The sequence below is a fragment of the Excalfactoria chinensis genome, chromosome 24, assembly GCF_039878825.1.
Source record: "Excalfactoria chinensis isolate bCotChi1 chromosome 24, bCotChi1.hap2, whole genome shotgun sequence".
Taxonomy (NCBI): domain Eukaryota; kingdom Metazoa; phylum Chordata; class Aves; order Galliformes; family Phasianidae; genus Excalfactoria; species Excalfactoria chinensis.
In genome coordinates, this window is record NC_092848.1 from 3235167 (window position 1) to 3248971 (window position 13805).

General features: G+C 60.6%; 1 protein-coding gene across 2 annotated transcripts; it reads left to right on the forward strand.

Moving 5' to 3' along the window:
- Positions 1-823: 823 nt before the first annotated feature.
- ARHGAP27 (Rho GTPase activating protein 27) lies at positions 824-13338 on the forward strand. 2 transcript variants are annotated; one of them, XM_072356445.1, is made up of 15 exons: positions 824-1184; positions 5218-5616; positions 6250-6447; positions 7103-7213; positions 7323-7390; positions 7470-7557; positions 8750-8857; positions 8940-9038; positions 9123-9213; positions 9598-9705; positions 9782-9880; positions 10616-10693; positions 10776-10910; positions 11157-11262; positions 12061-13338. In XM_072356445.1, the coding sequence occupies exons 1-15, from the start codon at positions 882-884 to the stop codon at positions 12236-12238; spliced, it is 2169 nt and encodes a 722-aa protein (XP_072212546.1). In that variant the 5' UTR covers positions 824-881; the 3' UTR covers positions 12239-13338. The 2 variants fall into 2 exon arrangements, with proteins under 2 accessions (XP_072212546.1, XP_072212547.1); XM_072356446.1 differs by having other exon boundaries at positions 852-1184; positions 9123-9192; positions 12061-12367.
- The last annotated feature ends 467 nt before the right edge of the window (positions 13339-13805 follow it).

Here is a 13805-nt window from a genome sequence, read left to right on the forward strand (position 1 = left end):
CACTTTAGGGGGCCATGATGGGACCCCACGAGGGGACAGAACCCCATTGGAGCCCCCCAGGGTCGGTGTCACACACCCCTCTCCTTCCCCAGCAGTGGGGTTTGGGTTCCTCCATCCCTCCACCCCACAGCACCGCCCGGGTCATAGTGGGACCCCAGGAGAGGACCAACCCCACCGCAGACCCCCAGGATTCAATATCTCCTGCCCCACAGCAGCACCCCACAATGGGGCCGTGATGGGACACCGAGAGGGGACAGAACCCCATGGGGGACCTCCATGATGAGTCCCCCTGCCCCATAGCACCCACATTCCCCTACCTCTCCCTTCCCAGCAGTGGGTCTGGGGATGCTCCTGCCCACCCCATAGCACCACCCCATGCCTGGAGCCATTATGGGGCCTCTGGAAGGGACAAACCCCATTGAGGAGCTTTGGGATCGATGTCCTTCACCCCCCACAGCACCACCCCATGTTGGGGGCTGCGACCACACCCCACAAAGAGAGAAACCCCATTGGGGACCCCCACGATCGACACCCACCGCCCCCCAGCTCCGAAGGCCGGCAGAGGAACCCACAAAGCAAACAAACCCCATTGGGAAAACCCCATCACCCACCCACCAGCTCCACCCCACAGCCATGACGGGGCACCAAGAGGGTCCGAACCCCACAGGGGACCCCACAGCCTCCGCCCCCCTCCCCACAGACCCCGAGGCCGTTGGGTTGGGCCCTTCCTGCCTCAGGAACCGCCGCATCCCGTCGGCCGCCATCGCCCCATCCCTCCCTCCCGGGGAGGAGGAAATAGGTTGGGCTACAATAGGTTGGGCTACGGGGCCCCAACGCGGGGCGAGGCGGGACGGGGCCCCGTTGTGCCCTATAGGGCCGCCATGGAGGCGGAGGAGGTCTACGTGTTGGTGGAATACGGCTTCGAGTACCGCGCCAAGGACGGCACGTTGGTCTCCATCCAGCCCAATGAGCGCTACCTGCTTTTGGGCCGCACCAACGAGCATTGGTGGCACGTCCGGAGGAGTGGGGACGCGCGGCCCTTCTACGTCCCGGCTCAGTACGTCAAGGAGCTGCCCCCCATGGCCGCCCCGCAGCCGCTCTACCCCGAGGAGGTGGAATCCTACAGGTACCCCGCGTTACCAACAGACCCCAACCAGACCTCGAAGAGGCAGCGGGAGGTGCAGGTATGTGGCATCCCGTAAGTGTCCCCGAATGGGGCTCGTGTAGGGGATCGGCATCGCTATGGGGCACAGCCTGGATCCGCTTCGCCGTCCCTGGGGGTGGCAGTGGGGCAGGGACCGGGTGCCCCACAGTTCGGTGCCCGCAGACCTTTTGGTGTCCCATCACTGTGGGTTTTGGTGTCCCCATTCCCCATGGGGTGGGACAGGGATGGGGGATCCGCAGGGCCTGCAGTCCAGATCCCTTTAGGGTTCCTATGTCCCCATAGGGTTCCTGTGTCCCCATCCCTTTAGGGTTCCTGTGTCCCCATCCCTTTGGGGTTCCTATGTCCCCATCCCTTTGGGGTTTCTGCATCCCCATCCCTTCGGGGTTCTGGTGTCTCCATCCCCAGGGCTCACAGGCAGATATGGGGATATGGGGATGGGGACTCCCCACATTTTGGGGTCGGATGTGCCATGAGGGGCCGTTGGGACACACGATGCCACCCGCTGGATGTGGAGCTGTAGGATCAGCCCTGTCCCCCCACTGCCATCATCCCAGCATCCCCCAGGCAGCACTGGGGGGCTCTGAGGACCACCCCACAAGGGTTGTGCAGTGGGGCGGGCTATGGGGCCAGCCGCAGGTTGTGTTACCCCTTTGTGGCACTGCAGAATGGGGCCATCGGGGTCCCTCCATCCCAGCGCTGTTATGGGGCGAAAAGAGGCAGAAAAGGGTTAACAGGGAAACGGCAGCAGCTCCTCCCTTGTAGGGCGGGTGTCACCTGGAGAGGGAGGGGAGCAGGTGGGTGCCACCCCACACCGAGCTCACCCAGCCTGTAAGTAAGGAGGGGCCCTTCTGGGGGGTCCCTTATGTGGGGTGGGTGTGGGGCTGCTCCCCGATCTCGTTCTCTATGGGGCATCCAACAGTGGGGTCGACCCTTCTGTGGGGCACAGCGGTGGCTGTGGGGTCTCATGTCCTCCCCATGGCCCAGCGCCTCTTTGGGGTCACTCTTGGACTTAGGGGCGGGAGGGACAAATGTCACCACCAGGACCCCAACCCTAAACCCAACCCAACCCTAAACCCAACCCTAAACCTGACCCCACACCACACAGAGGGCATTCACACACCCCACAGCTCAGCCCCACACTCCCAGCCCGTCCCCATTGCCCCAGGATTTGCCATTGGGGTTTCTCCTTTTGCTCATCCCATACACTGCTGTGGGACTGTGCTGTGCTATGGGGCAGAGCTGTGGGGTTTTGCTGTCGCCGTGCGTTGCTCACCTTTCCCAAGCACCTTTGGGGGGCTGGCATTGCCCTAATAAACCCTATGGGATGTTTCCCAGCCCCACATGCTCAGCCCCCCCCGGCCGCCCCACAACCCGCCCCACGAGGTGATTCCGCATTGGGGGAGCGCTGCTCTTCCGCCCCATAACGCCAACAGGAAGCGCACGGCGCTCTCTGAACCAGACCCCATAGAGCTCCCCATAGCGCTCCCCATAGCGCAGCATCCCCACTGCTCCCATTGGGGGCGTCCCAACAGTCCGGATCCCATTGGAGCATCCCGACCCCATAGAGCCGGGATGCTGCAGCGATCCCGTAGCCGTGAGTGGTGGCCGCTGCAGCGGGGCGAGGTATGGGGCGGGCAGGGAGGTGGGGGGCAGCACGCTGTGGGGCTGTAGGGCGCTGTGGGGCTGTAGGGCGCTGTGGGGCTGCGGGGCTGCAGCACTGAGACTTTGTCCCCATTACCTTTGTAGGTTGTAAAGGAGGAGAGCAAAGGGTAACTGCGGGGTGGCTGCCTCTTCCTGCTTGGGGTCACGCACCCTATAGGGATGTGTCCCCACTGGAATGGGGACAGGGGACCCCTCGGACCCCCTCGAGCTGTTGTCACCCATGGGGGAGGGATTAGGGGGGGTCAGGAAGCTGTGGGACCGTTTCGAAGGCTGTAGGATGCAATAGGGTGAAATGGGGAAGAGGTGAAAGTTGGGGTGTACGGAGCTTGGGTACGGCCCCGGGGGTCCCATCTGCCGTGTGGGGCTCAGGGTGGGTCGGCCCCATAGGCAGCCCTACATGCAGCCCCATAGGCAGCCCTATATGCAGCCCCATAGGCAGCCCTATAGACAGCCCTACATGCAGCCCCATAGGCAGCCCTACATGCAGCCCCATAGGCAGCCCCACACGTCTGGGCGGAAGCGGGTGGTTATTTTGGGGTGCGGTGACGGCACCGTCGGCCTCAGAGTGGGGAGTTTGGGTGTGGGGTGTGGGGCGGATGGGGAAGGGGTTGGGGGGCGCGGGGGATGGGGTCAGAGTTGGGGTGTCAATGGGATGCGGGTGTCAATGGACAGACGTTGGGGTTTGTATGGGATGATGGGGGCGGCTGCTGGGGATGGATGGGTTGGATGGTGATGTTGGGGGGCCGATAATGGGGTGTATAAAGGGGGGCAGATGTGATGGATGCAGATGTTGGGGGGCAGGTGTGGGACCAGCTGGTTGGAGGGGGGCTGGTGTTGGGATGCGTTATGGGATGCTGATGAGTTGTGGGGCTGATATCGGGGGGCTGATATCGGGGGCAGCTATTTGGGGGGACGATGGTGCGGTGCTGTTATTGGGGTGCTGATAGGGGGCCGATTTTGGGGTGATGCTGTTGCAGCGCTGATGCTGGGGGGCAATGATGGGGGGCAGATGTGGGGTCAGATGTTTGTTGGGAGACACATATGGGATGCCAAGGAGTTTGGGGTGCGGATGTTGGGGTGCTGAGTTTGGGGTGCAGGTATTGGGGTTGTCAGCATTGGGGTGCTGATGTTGGAGCATGAATGTTGGGGTGCAGTTATTGGGGTGCAGTTATTGGTACCGCTACTGGGGGGCAGATTTGGGGGGATGAGGGGGGCCCATGTTGGGGTATCCGTGGTGGGGACCAGTGATGGGGTGCTGGTGTTGTAGGGGCAGATGTTGGGGTGGATGTGGGGGGCTGGTGTTGGTGTAATGGTGTTGGGGGGCTGATGATGGGGCGCATGAAGGGGTGCAGAGGTTGGGGTGTCCATGTTGGGTGTAGATGTGGTCATGACGTGGGGGGCGGGTGTTGGAGCATGGCTGGATGCAGATGTTGGGGGGCAGATGTTGGGATATGTGGGGGCAGAAGTTGGGGGGCAGATGTTGGGGTGCCGATGTTGGGTGTTGTTTTGGGTGCTGATGTTGGGTGTCAATGTAGGATGGCTGATGTAGGGTGCCAGTGTTGGGGTGCTGATGTTGGGTGTTGATGTTGGGTGGTTGATGTTGGGCGTTGTTTGGGGTGCCGATGTTGGGGTGCTGGTGTTGGGTGTTGATGTTGGATGGCAGATATTGGGTGGCTGATGTTGGGTGCCAATGTTGGGTGTTGTTTTGGGTGCCGGTGTTGGGGTGCTGATGTAGGGATGCAGATGTTGAGTGTTGTTTTGGATGCTGATGTTGGGTGTAGATGGAGGGTGGCTGATGTAGGGTGCTGGCACTGGGGTGGCTGATGTCAGGGTGCCGATGTTGGGTGCTGATGTTGGGGTGCTGGAGTTGGGTGGTAGATGTTGGGTGTTGATGTAGGGTGGCTGATGTAGGGTGGCTGATGTAGGGTGCTGGTGTGGGGTGCCGATGTTGGGATGCAGATGTTGGGGTGCTGATGTTGGGTGTTGTTTTGGATGCTGATGTTGGGTACTGATGTAGGGTGGCTGATGTAGGGTGCTGGCGCTGGGGTGGCTGATGTTGGGGTGCCGGTGTTGGGATGCAGATGTTGGGTTGTCAATGTTGGGTGCCAATGTTGGGTGTTGTTTTGAGTGTTGTTTTGGGTGCTGGTGTTGGGTGTCGATGTAGGATGGCTGATGTAGGGTGCTGGTGTTGGGGTCCAGATGTTGGGATGCTGATGTAGGATGGCTGATGTAGGGTGCCAGTGTTGGGTGTTGTTTTGGGTGCTGGTGTTGGGTGTCGATGTAGGGTGGCTGATGTAGGGTGCCAGTGTTGGGGTTCAGATGTTGGGTGCTGATGTTGGGTGGCCAATGTTGGGGTCCCCACTTCTCAGCCCCCCTTTGTGTCCCCCCAGGAGCGCCGGGAGCCGGAGGACCCCTCAACCCACATCTACCTCAACCTGCAGGAGCTGCAGCGGGAGGCAGCAGCGTGCAGCACAGCCCCACAGCCCCACAGCCCGCCCCACAGCCCACCCCATAGCACAGACTGGGAGACCCACCGCGACGCCGAGTCGGGACATTTGTTCTATTACAACCCCAGCACCGGGGAGACGACCTGGGACTGCCCCTATGGGAGGGCTGAGGACACAGTGAGCCCCAACGCGTCCCCCCCAGCCTGGGGGCAGCAGGGCAGCGGGAGGGAGCTCCACTATGAGGCGGTGACAGGTGGGGGGCTGTGGGACCCCCACTGTGTGGGAGAAGACCCCCGGGATATGGAGACGGGAATGACGCCCTACAGTCCCATGGAGCACAGGGTGAGACTCACGGGTGCAATGGGGGCAGAGGAGGGACACAATGGGGACACAACGGGGACACGATTAGGATACAGTGGGGATGCAATGACTATACATTGGGGACACACTGGGGATGTTATGAGGACACAGTGGGGACATGATGGGGATGTGATGGGGACACGATGGGGACATGATGGAGGCACAATGGGGATGCTGTAGGGATGCAATGGTGATATAACAGGGACACTATGGGGACACAATGAGGATGCAATGGAGATGCAATGGAGACACAATTGGGATGCGATGGGGATGTGATGGGGACACTATGGGGACGCAGTGGGGACACAATGGGGATGTGATGCAGATGCAATAGGGACACTATGGGGATGCAATGGGGACACTATGGGGATGTGATGGGGACACTATGGGGATGTGATGGGGACACTATGGGGATGTGATGGGGACACTATGGGGATGTGATGGGGACACAATGGGGATGCAATGGGGACACTATGGGGATGTGATGGGGACACTATGGGGATGTGATGGGGACACTATGGGGATGTGATGGGGACACTATGGGGATGCAATGGGGACACAATGGGAATGTGATGGGGACACTCTTGCTCACCTTCACCACTGCCCACCCCTCAGCCGCCCACCCCAGAAGCAGATTACCCCGAGCTGTCCCCGGATGAGTTGGAGGCGTACCCTGAGGAGGGCTGCTCACCCCCGGTCCCCTACCAGTGGGGGGCAGCCCCATACCCAGCCCCACGGCGGCACCAGGAGCTGACCGTGTCCCCGCGGTGGTACGGAGCCAGTGGGGACCACGAGCAGTTCGGCAGTGAGACGGTATGGGGTCGGGAATGGAGGTAGAGATGGGGGTGGGGGTGAAGATGAGGATGAAGGTAAGGATGGGGATGGGGACAAGAATTGGGATGAGGATGGGGGTGGAGCTGGGGGTGAAAATGGGGCTAGGAATAAGGATAGGGATTGATGTGAGCATGGGGAGGGGTGTGAAAATGGATGGAGGTGAGGATGGGGATGGCAATGGGGAAAGGGGTGAGGATGAGGACGGATGGGGATGAAAATGGGGACAATGATAAGGATAGAGATGGGCGTGATGAGGGGATGGGATGAAAATGGATGGGGATGAAGATGGGGTTGGGATGGGGATGGGGAGGGGGGCAGGGATGAAGGTGAAGATTCAGGTAGGGGTGAAAATGGGGATGGGAATAAGGATTGGGACAGGCAAGATGATGAGGATGGGGATGAAGGTGGGGATAGAGATGGGGATAAGGAAAGGGATGAAGATGAAAGTTAGAGTAAAGGGTGAGGATGGGGATGGGGAAAAGAACAAGTGTGGGGATGGGGGATATGAATGGGATGGAGGTGATGAATAGGATGTGGGTGATGGTGGGGATGGGGGTGATGGTGGGGATGGGGGTGATGGTGGGGATGGGGGCAATGAATGGGGATGGGGGCGATGGCTGGTGGTCGTCCCCAGGTCCTGGCAGGTGTTCTCCACCATCGGGCCAGCAGCAGCTCCAGCCAGGACAGCGGGTTGTTGGCATGGCCCGGTGGCAGCCCGCTATCACCAGGGCTCCGCGAGGAGAAGGTGAGCAGCCATGGGGACACCGTGGGGACATCGAGGGGACGCGGGTGGGCGGGGGGCTCTGCAGGCTGCGGAGATGGGCAAAGCTGAGCCTGTGTGCCTTCACCTCCAGCTCAAAAGCCTCGACAAGGCCGGCGTGCTCAACAGGACCAAGACGATGGACAGAGGGAAGCGGATACGGTGAGCCCACGTCCCGCCAAAGGATGTGACCCCCCCACTGGGACCCCCACTGGGACCCACAACCTCCCCCTGTCCCCAGGAAAAACTGGAGCTCATCCTGGACGGTGCTGGAGGGCGGAATCCTGACCTTCTTCAAGGACTCCAAGCACTCATCCGCGGGGGCTCTGGTGAGCGGCCACAAGAGGAGCAGCACCCAAATGGAGAGGGAGAGAACCCATGGGATGGGGTCAGAATTCATGGGGTGGGACCAGGACTCAAAGGATGGGGTCAGAACCCGTGGGGCAAGAGCAGAACTCAACAGGAGAGGGCAGGAATGTGTGGGGTGGGATCAGGACCTGTGGGACAAGGGCAGCCCCAACAGGAGGGGGCAAGAACACACTAGATAGGACCAAGGCTGGTGGGATGGGGTCAGCACCCATGGGGCAAGAGCAAGAACACATGGCATGGGGTCAGGATCTATGGGATGGGGCCAGGAGCCATGGGGTGGAATCAGAACCCATGGGACAAGTGTAGCTACAATAGGAGGGGATGAAAACCCACCGTGTGGGGTCAGGACGTGGAGAGTGGGGTCAAGACTCATGGGACAAGAGCAGAACTCAACAGGAGAGGGTGAGAACCTACAGTGTGGGGTCAGGACCGCTGGGGTAAGGCCAGGACCTATGGGGTGGACTTGGGAGCCATGGGACAAGGACAGAACTTGTACAGGGCTGGACGTGGTGGCACTTGGGGACATGGCAGCATGTCCAAGCCATGCAGGTGCCGTGTGGGTGCTGTGTGGGTGCTGTGCCCCATGCCTTGCTGTCACAAGCACCATCTGCGGGAGGAAGCGATGCCTGTCCCAGCCCCCAGCCTGCACCGAATGCAGAAGTGGCAGCGAGGTCTTGCAACACCCCACACGGTGCTTACGGGGCCAGCACAGGGTGACGCCGCTGTCCCCCATGGTGGGGATGTGGGTTGGGGTCTCCAGCACTGATGGGTTGGGTTGGAGGGGGATGCAGCCAGAGCCGGGATGTGGGGTGTGACGGCCTGTCCCCATAACACCCCAAAAGGGTCACAACCCTCACAGACTTGCAGGGGCACACAGGGCTGTCAGCAGCAGACCCTCACCCCAAAGACCCCCCGGGCACATCGCAGGGCTGCCTCATAAAGTGACAATGACCTTCAGGTCACCCACAGACGGCGGCACAGGGAGCCGATGGGTGACCCCACAGCCGCAGGGTCCCCTCATTGCCAATGGGGTGGGGACGGACGTGTCCCACTGCGGTCAGCCTGGGGACAGCACTGCCCTTAATGGCCGTGTTTAGGGTGGGGAAAAGCCCTGGGCGGCGTCCTGGGGTGACTCAGTGTCCCCACACACAGCGGCACCCCAGCAGCACCCTGAGCACCCCGGAGCACACGGTGGAGCTGCGCGGGGCCAACATCGGCTGGGCCAGCAAGGAGAAATCCAGCAAGAAACACGTGTTGGAGGTGAGCGGGGGGACGGTGTGGGGCTGGGATGGGGGTCACCCCATAGAGGGACACCCCGTCACCCCAACCGCCCCTCCCCCAGCTGAGGACACGGGAGGGCTCTGAGTTCCTCATCCAGCACGACTCGGAGCAGATCGTGGCCACGTGGCAGCGAGCCATCGCCGACAGCATCGCCCTCATGGTGAGGGGCGGCCGCCCCACATCCCCCATCACAGCTTGATGTCCCCACATCCCCATCCCTCCCACTGACCCCACATCCCACCAGGGCTCCGATGTCCCCACCGAGGAGGATTCTGAGAGCGGGACGGAGTTCGGCTCGCGGGAGAAGCTGGGAGGTGAGGAGAGGAGGGCAGCAGGTGAGCACTGCCGCGCCGCGACACCCCCATGGTGTCCCCACAGCCCCAATGTCACCACAGCCCCCATGGTGTCCCCACACCCCCACGATGTCCCCACAGCCCCACAGTGTCCCCACAGCCCCACAGTGTCCCCACAGCCCCCACGATGTCCCCACAGCCCCCACGATGTCCCCACAGCCCCAGTGTCCCCCCAGCCCCCACGATGTCCCCACAGCCCCCACGATGTCCCCACAGCCCCAATGATGTCCCCACAGCCCCCACGATGTCCTCACAGCCCCACAGTGTCCCCACAGCCTCCACGGTGTCCCCACAGCCCCCACGGTGTCCCCACAGCCCCATGGTGTCCCCACGGGTGACACCCTTCACCCTTTCCCGTCCCCACAGCCCCCATCCCAGCTGACAGCGACTCCAACAGAGTGCGCAACAAGCTCCGCAAGTTCCTCCAGCGGCGGCCGACGCTGCAGTCCCTGCGTGAGCGTGGCTATATCAAAGGTAGGGAGGTGCTGGGGGGGTCCCCTGTTGTCACCCCAAACCAAACCCACCTCACCCTCTTTTTTTTTCCCCCCAGATCAGGTTTTTGGGTGCTCGCTGCAAGCGCTGTGTGAGCGGGAACACGGCACCGTGCCGCGCTTTGTGCAGCAGTGCATCCACACCGTGGAGAGGAGAGGTGCCAGTGTGGGGGCATGGGGACGTGGGGGTGTGGAGATATGGGGATGTGGGGGCATGGGGACATGGGGATATGGGGTCGTGGGGGTGTGGGGCTGTGGAGATATGGAGCTGTGGAGATATGGGGACGTAGGGATGGAGATGTGGAGATATGGGGGCATGGAGATGTGGGGATGCGGGGACATGGAGATACAGGGATGTGGAGATAGATATGGGGATGTGGAGATAGATATGGGGATGTGGAGATAGATATGGGGATGTGGAGATAGATATGGGGATGTGGAGATAGATATGGGGATGTGGAGATAGATATGGGGATGTGGAGATAGATATGGGGATGTGGAGATAGATATGGGGATGTGGAGTTGTGGGGACGTGGGGATGGGGTGGCATCGCTTCTCTCAATCAGGAAAGTCCAAGTTTGATGGGGAATCCCATTGGGTCTTCCCTAAAAGCCATTGGGTTGGGGTTGTGAGGATGGCACAGTGGCGCTATGAGGTGCCATTGGCTGGCTGTCCCCACACGGGTGCCACCAATGACCATGTGGGGACAGCCCTGGGGACACGGGGATGGGGTGGTGATATCCTCAGCAGGGAAAGCCCAGCTCTGATGTTGGGAATCCCATTGGGTGTCCCCGGATCCATCGGGTTGGAGCCGTGTGTTGGCATGGCCGTGATAGGAGCACCACTCGCTGGTGGCAATGTCACCTGGATGACCTGGAGTTGTCACCCCTCAGGGTTGGACATCGATGGGCTCTACCGGGTCAGCGGCAACCTGGCCACCATTCAGAAGCTGCGCTACAAAGTGGACCACGGTACTGTCCCCATATCGGCCGCCCCAGGGCTGAATGCCACCCATGGGTGTCCCGTGTCCGAGGTGTCCCCGTGTCCCCACAGAGGAACATCTGGACCTGGATGACGGGCGCTGGGAGGACGTCCACGTCATCACTGGAGCCCTAAAGCTGTTCTTCCGTGAGCTGCCGGAGCCACTCGTCCCCTTCGGCCACTTTGACAAGTTCATTGCCGCCATCAGTAAGGGATGGGGATGGGATGGGGATGGGGATGGGGGTGGGATGGGGATGGGGATGGGGATGGGGATGGGGATGGGATGGGGATGGGGGTGGGATGGGGATGGGGATGGGGATGGGGGTGGGGATGGGATGGGGATGGGGATGGGATGGGGATGGGGATGGGGATGGGGATGGGATGGGATGGGGATGGGGATGGGGACACCAGGGGTGTCATCACGGCCCCGTGGTGCGTCCTGTCCCCTTGCAGAGATGCTGGACCCGCTGCAGAAGGGACGCTGTATCCGTGACCTGGTGCGCTCGCTGCCGCCCCCCAACCACGACACCATGAAGGTTCTCTTTGGGCACCTCTGCAGGTGACGCTGTGTGACCCGCCGTGGGGCCACCAAAACCCCAAAGGCAGAAGGGGGATGGGGCCACGCTGTGGGGATGGGTCCAATCTAAAGGTGTTCGGGGGTCCTTGTAGGCAGAGATGAAGTTTCAGGGACCCTGCAGCCCCATAAGGCCCAGACTCTGGGTTTACCCAAACCCACGCAGGGTCTGGTTTTGGGTTCCCTGTGGGAACTGGTCTTGGTGTTGCCCAAATCCTCATAGGGATTGGTTTTGGGGTTCCTCGTATCCCCACAGGAACAGGCCTTTGGGGTCCTTCAGGGTCCCGCTAGGGACTGGTTTGGGGATCTCCATAGGAATGGGTCTTGGGGTCCTCCAGGGCCCCATAGGTACTGGTGTTGGGGTTCCCCATAGGAACAGATCTTGGGGTCCTCCAGAACCTTAGAGGAACCAGTCTTGAGGTCTTCCAGAGTCCCATAGGGATGGGTTTTACGGGTTCCCATAGGGATGGGATTTGGGGATCCCAATAGGAACCACACTATTAGTCCCCCAGATTCCCATTGAAACTGGTTTGGGTTTCTCTATGGGAACTGGTCTTGGGGTCCTCCAGAGCCCCATAGGTACTGGTGTTGGGTTTCCCCATAGCGTACTCCAGAGCACCATAAGAACCAGGCTTTGGAATTCCTTATAGGAACTGGAATTGGGGTCCTCCAGAGCCCCATAGGGATGGGTTGTGTTGGGGATGGCGAGGTCCTGCAGAGCCTCGTGGGTCGGGGTCACATCTGGGGACGTGGGGCACAGCATCGTCCCTTGTCCCACTGTAGGGTGATTGAGTTCAAGGAGGAGAACCGCATGTCGGTGCAGAGCATCGCCATCGTCTTCGGCCCCACGTTGCTGCGGGCACCGAGCGAGGAGGGCAGCATGGCCGTGCACATGGTGTTCCAGAACCAGGTGGTGGAGCTCATCCTCAACCAGTACGGACACATCTTCCCTGAGGGGTAGAGGGTGACGGGGGGACACCAAAGGGACACAGTGAGGGTGACATGGGGACACTGCGGGGGCACCATGGGGACACCGTAAGGACACCATGGTGACCCAATGGGCACACCATAAGGACACTATGGGGACCCAATGGGGACACCATGAGGACACCATGGGGACACCATGAGAACATCGCAGGGACAACATGGAGACACCATGGGGACATCACAGGGACACCATGGTGACCCAATGGGGACACCATAAGGACACCATGGGGACCCAATGGGGACACCATAAGGACACCATGGGGACACCATGAGGACATCGCAGGGACAACATGGAGACACCATGGGGACATCACAGGGACACCATGGTGACCCAATGGGGACACCATAAGGACACCATGGGGATACCATGGGGACACTGCAGGGACAACATGGAGACACCATGGGAACACCATGAGAACATAGCAGGGACACCATGAGGACACCATGGTGACCCAATGGGGGACACCATAAGGACACCATAAGGACACCATGGGGACACAGCAGGGATACCCTGACACCATGAGGACACCATGGGGACACCATGAGGACACCATGGGGACACCATGAGAACATCGCAGGGACAACATGGAGACACCATGAGGACATAGCAGGGATACCATGGGAACACCATGAGGACATGATGGGGACACCATAAGGACACCATAAGGACACCATAAGGACACCGTGAGGACAGCATAAGGACACCATGGGGACACCATGAGAACATCACAGGGACAACATGGAGACACCATGAGGACACCATGGGAACACGATGAAGACACAATGGGGACATCACAAGAACATCATGAGAACATCGTGGGGACACTGCAGGGAAATCATGGGGCCGCCATGGAGACGCCATAGGGACACTGTGGGGACACCATGGGGACTCCATGGGGGTACCATAAGGACTCAGGGACATCAGGCTGTGGGGGACAGCACCTGAAGGTGGCACGAGGGTTGGGGACACCGCTGGGGACGGTGACGTGGACCCTCTGGGGAGGGGACACCCAGGATGGGGTGTGGGGATACACGGCCAGGAGCGGTGCTCCTCAATAAAGAGACTGTAAGGACACGAGGGTGGCTTGGTGACATGGGGACACCATCAGGAACATTGGGACCCTAATGGGAGCCCTAATGGGGACCCTAATGGGAACCCTCATGGGGACCTTCATAGGGACGTGGGGGACATAATCAAGGGAGTGGGGACACCATCAAGGACACTTAGAACCCCAATGGGGACTTGGGGACATCATCAGGGACATGAGGACATCATCATCACAGACATAGGGACATCAGCTGGGACATGGGGGAAACCACTGGGGAAAAGGGAGCAACAGTGGGGACATGGGGACATCGTCAGGAACATTGGGACCCTAATGGGGACCCTAATGGGAACCCTAATGGGAACTCTAATGGGGACCGTAATGGGGACCCTAATGGGAACTCTAATGGGGACCCTAATGGGAACCCTAATGGGGACCCTAATGGGAACCCTAATGGGGACATGGGGGACATAATCAAGGGAGTGGGGACACCAT

Excerpts from the sequence above, each read along its gene's own strand:
- ARHGAP27 (XM_072356445.1), top strand. The coding sequence starts at position 882 with ATGGAGGCGGAGGAGGTCTACGTGTTGGTGGAATACGGCTTCGAGTAC. Across the intron at positions 6,448-7,102 it reads AGCAGTTCGGCAGTGAGACG|GTCCTGGCAGGTGTTCTCCA; the intron begins GTATGGGGTCGG and ends GGTCGTCCCCAG. Across the intron at positions 11,263-12,060 it reads CTCTTTGGGCACCTCTGCAG|GGTGATTGAGTTCAAGGAGG; the intron begins GTGACGCTGTGT and ends GTCCCACTGTAG.